The sequence below is a fragment of the Pinus tabuliformis genome, chromosome 3_1 (genome assembly GCF_031772625.1).
Source record: "Pinus tabuliformis cultivar Carrire ecotype Pingquan chromosome 3_1, CPIR1, whole genome shotgun sequence".
In the NCBI taxonomy this organism is placed as follows: domain Eukaryota; kingdom Viridiplantae; phylum Streptophyta; class Pinopsida; order Pinales; family Pinaceae; genus Pinus; species Pinus tabuliformis.
Window position 1 is genome coordinate 917,866,133 of NC_142301.1, and position 4,054 is coordinate 917,870,186.

The 4,054-nt window shown below is 39.5% G+C and overlaps 1 protein-coding gene across 1 annotated transcript; it reads right to left on the reverse strand.

Moving 5' to 3' along the window:
* Positions 1–540: 540 nt before the first annotated feature.
* FLD (protein FLOWERING locus D-like protein) lies at positions 541–3,727 on the reverse strand. The gene is made up of 2 exons (XM_089412244.1): positions 1,932–3,727; positions 541–1,734 (listed from the first exon to the last, which is right to left on the reverse strand). The coding sequence occupies exons 1-2, from the start codon at positions 3,646–3,648 to the stop codon at positions 965–967; spliced, it is 2,487 nt and encodes an 828-aa protein (XP_089268370.1). The 5' UTR covers positions 3,649–3,727; the 3' UTR covers positions 541–964.
* Between the last annotated feature and the right edge of the window lie 327 nt (positions 3,728–4,054).

Consider the following 4,054-nt stretch of genomic DNA (forward strand, 5'->3'; position numbering starts at 1 on the left):
TCAGTTTAAAAATATGCATCAGCCACACTTTTTGGCTTACAGTTTCCAGAATAACTGTGGTACCGATATATTATGATTATGCTAACAGTGCAGCCTATTTTGGAACACTTTTATGAAAGACTTTTATGTAATATCTTCAAGGTAGCAGATCTTTTGGCTGTTAGGATTGCATGAAATGGAGTAGCATAGGTAGACTATATGCCCCTTTCTGACTATTTATATTTATATCTTTATATCTGAATGCATTCAGCAGAATACATATAAAATAATAATAATAATAATAAATTTGCATCACTTACTAATGAAATAAAATTATGATTTTTTTCCCAAGAAAAAAAGGATATAATGTTCAAGATAATCTGTATATTATTTGGTATTCTATTATGAAAGCCACTGCATATTCCACATAATATTAAATAAAAAAACCTTATCAAGATAGTATTTTACTTTTCCAAGAAATTGTCTCAAAGGAAACAGCACACATGCCAGAGTAACTGAAAATAGAAATTAGAAAATGTGGCAAAAAGAATGATGCCAAAAGACAAGCCAAAGAGAAAAAATATCTTCATATTCCACTAGCTTTTTTATACCAAAAAACTGTACTATGTCCGGATCAAGTACATGGCACTGCACGTTTAATTCATATTATTCTTCAATTTACATCAGCTGCCATGGAAAATCCTGTAATGCTTGGGTTAAAAGACTGGCCACAAATAAGAAGTAGCCAGCAAATATAAACTTACAAAGAATGATCTTTCTATTTACATATCAAAGTAAGAAGAATGAGAGGCCAGGGTACGTTCAATCAGATAGTATGGAGTGAGTGCCTAAAGGGATATCTTCGAGTTTACGATTGCAACTGTGAAAAGAAACACTCTAATCTAAACACCAAAAGATTTTTTTATCAGAAAAAGCAATCTTCAACACTCTTTAATACACCAAAGATTGCTTGTGAAAAATTATCTCAGTTACCAAACTTAAACGGGGAAGATACCGAAATAGGCCTGCGTGCAGCTCTTGCTGACTTGATTGAAGCAACAAGAGAGTCTCCCTGAGTACCTAAACCTCTTCTTCCTACTAGCTTTACTCCAAGTTTCTCATACAAGTATCTCAATCTATTTTCATCTCCTCCTCTAACCTCCCTCAGTTCAAGTGCTTGCTGTTGTGATATTAAAGTGTACAAATGAAGTTGTTGTTGTTGATTGAAATGTGATTGAAGTTGTTGAGATATAAGCTTGTTTGAATGTTGTTGATCTGCTTTTGAATTATCATTAGCTTTCCTCCTTGTTCCACCCACCATGACCCTCAATAGTGCAGTTGATTTAGGGTCATCCGATTGTGGATCAAAGAGAACAGAAAAACTACCAAATTCTAGATCGGGCTGTCTAAATAAATCAGCTAGAAGAGCTGCATAAGACTGAATGTCTTTTGATAAGCCCCGTTCTACCTTTGATGGAATTGACCTCGCAGTTGCAGCATTAGAAATATTTGCTGCCTCCCGCAAGCCACTTAAGAATGCACCATGCATGGTTGCTGGATATCGTCGATTAGTGGCCTCTCCAGCGAAGAAAAGCCGGCCCTCTCCTACACTTTCTGCTAAAATGTCATAGTCATCACCTGAAGCCCCAACTGCAACATGTGAGTATGACCCAAGACTGAAAGAATCAGTGCCCCATCTTGTACAAACTGTCTGAATGGGATCTGGCACATCAATCCCCCGCGGACAATAAATTCCTATACATGTAACCATAATTAGAAGATGAGTCAATTATCGGACAGGATTATGTGTATTCCTTACAACATTCCAAACAATTGGAGCTCCGACTAAAACAGATTTTTCAATCATCTACAACCCCAAATTTGAAATAAACAAAAAAACAATACAAGGAAGATGACCATCGTTGCTATCATTTGTGTTCCTAAATTCTTACCTCTAAGAATCTCAATAACTCGAGCCACAGCATCAGCAGCATGCATGCTCTCAAACTTGATTGCAGCATCTCCCGCCACAAGAGCAAGTAAAAGTGGTCCTCCAGACACAGTGGCATAGCTATAAAACAAAAAAAACTCACCCCGGCGACTGGTGTCTTCAGACAGATGCCCGAATGTGTCAAGCTCTGCACCCCAAAACACATGGGTGAAAAGCATAGCAACCTTGTTTAGCAATCCAAACCCTAATCTCTTTATTGCATCAATCTTCCTTTGAGGCAATTCAGGAATAAACCTGATTGAGTTACTCTTCAACACCCCAAGTGGAACAGTACACAGGACCATATCCCCTTGAAACACCTGAGTTCCAGCCAATACTTGCACCCCATCACTCCCATACCGTATCGTCTGTACAGTTTTCTCATAATATATTGACAGATTCTCTGTCAAAGCCTGGATCAACCTACCGTTACCTCCAGGCAAAAAACAATGATCCCCTCCCATTTCATAGGGGTCATCTTGATCCCAAAATGCAAGAGACAGCTTCAAGAGCAGTCCAGCATTGGCATATTCCAAATTGGCGAGATGCCAATTAAAAAGCCTATCCTCATCTACTTCCTCCGCCACGCCGTACACCTTTCTAAAAGTCTCCAAAGCTGTCCCCAGAGAAATATCCACTGCAACCTCACCCATCAATTGTCTCAGTTGACCTGCCTTATCTAGCAACTTATTGAATGCCTCTTCAACCTTCGCATCGACTTCTATATTGACAGGCTGCCCATCTGGCTGATACAGAGGGCACTTATCCCTCACCTTATGAAGTGAGTATGAAAGTTGCCTGGCCAACACACCAAGTGGGTTTCCATGAATACCTGTCAGAACACTTCCCCCTAAATCCGCTTCGGCAGCAATATTCCCGATTCCCATCCTCTTAGTATAAACCCTCCCACCAGGCCTCTTCCTGCCCTCCACTATGATCACCTTGAAGCCAGATGACAACAGTTGCCGAGCGGCGGCCAACCCTGCCAAACCAGCTCCTATAATCACTACATTGCCCTTGGTGGCCTGAATAGGAATCACAGATTTGATTGCAGGAGCAACCCCAAAATTAATATACCCATGCGTTAAAAGGAAATTGTATGCAGAACTTACCAGGCTCTTGTTCTTTATGGGGATGGAACTCATGACCTGCTCCTTACTAAGATACGCATTCACATTGTCTCTCCAGCGACCTAGAATATGGTTCCTGATGACAATGTAGTTGGCCTGCTCGGTTCCCCCCACTGTTGAAACCACACTGGATTCGATCTCTTCTTCAGTCAGTGAATCAACTGGAAAACCCACCGAATGGGCAACCATGGCCTCTTTGTTGCCAGAATTGTCTGTGCTGCTGTTATTAATAATTATGTTTTTCTTCCTCCTTCCTCTGCCGCTGCTATGAGATGGGACGTCTCCCAAATTATTGTTAATAATGGGTTCTGCAATGGCAATGGGCTCTATTGCCTCCTGTTTGATATCGATGTTGTTCGTGATTTTTTTCCTCTTTCTCTTCTGATAAGTAAGCGGGGTATTGGGCTTTGGAGCATCATGACCCAATTGAGATCTCGCAGAACTGGGTGTGGAGAAAGCTTGAGGATTGAGGGAAGGATTTCGGGGTGGGGTTTGAACTTGGGGCTCTCCCACATGGGTGATCTGCGAGGAGGTCGATGGTTCCTCCATGACTTGAACAACAGAATGAATGAATGACAGGCAAGAAAAACGAATGGAGATTACCGAATTCCAAAACTCACGCTTTTAGTTGTCTCCAATTTTGTGAAGTACACCTCATCAAGTTTGTGAAGTACGTGACCTGTAATCTCTTCGTAGTTATTATTATTATAATATTTTTTAATTATTATTAATACACATTCAAAATGTTAACGTTGTTGATATAATTGAAAGTTTTATAAATATAATAAAAAGGATATTGCAATATTAAGAAACATTTATCTATTAATCATCTATAAAAAGGTTATAGGTTTTATGTATAATTTGTGTGAGATAATGCAATTTAACAAACTCTTTAATACACTACAATTGTTGATAAGCATAGACTAAGCATGTGTTCACATATTTTTATTGAGAG

Bases quoted from the DNA above. Each gene is read 5' to 3' on its own strand.
- FLD (XM_089412244.1), bottom strand. From the start codon at position 3,648: ATGGAGGAACCATCGACCTCCTCGCAGATCACCCATGTGGGAGAGCCC. The intron at 1,735-1,931 runs GTAAGAATTTAG...TTACATGTATAG, and splicing joins AGTTATTGAGATTCTTAGAG to GAATTTATTGTCCGCGGGGG.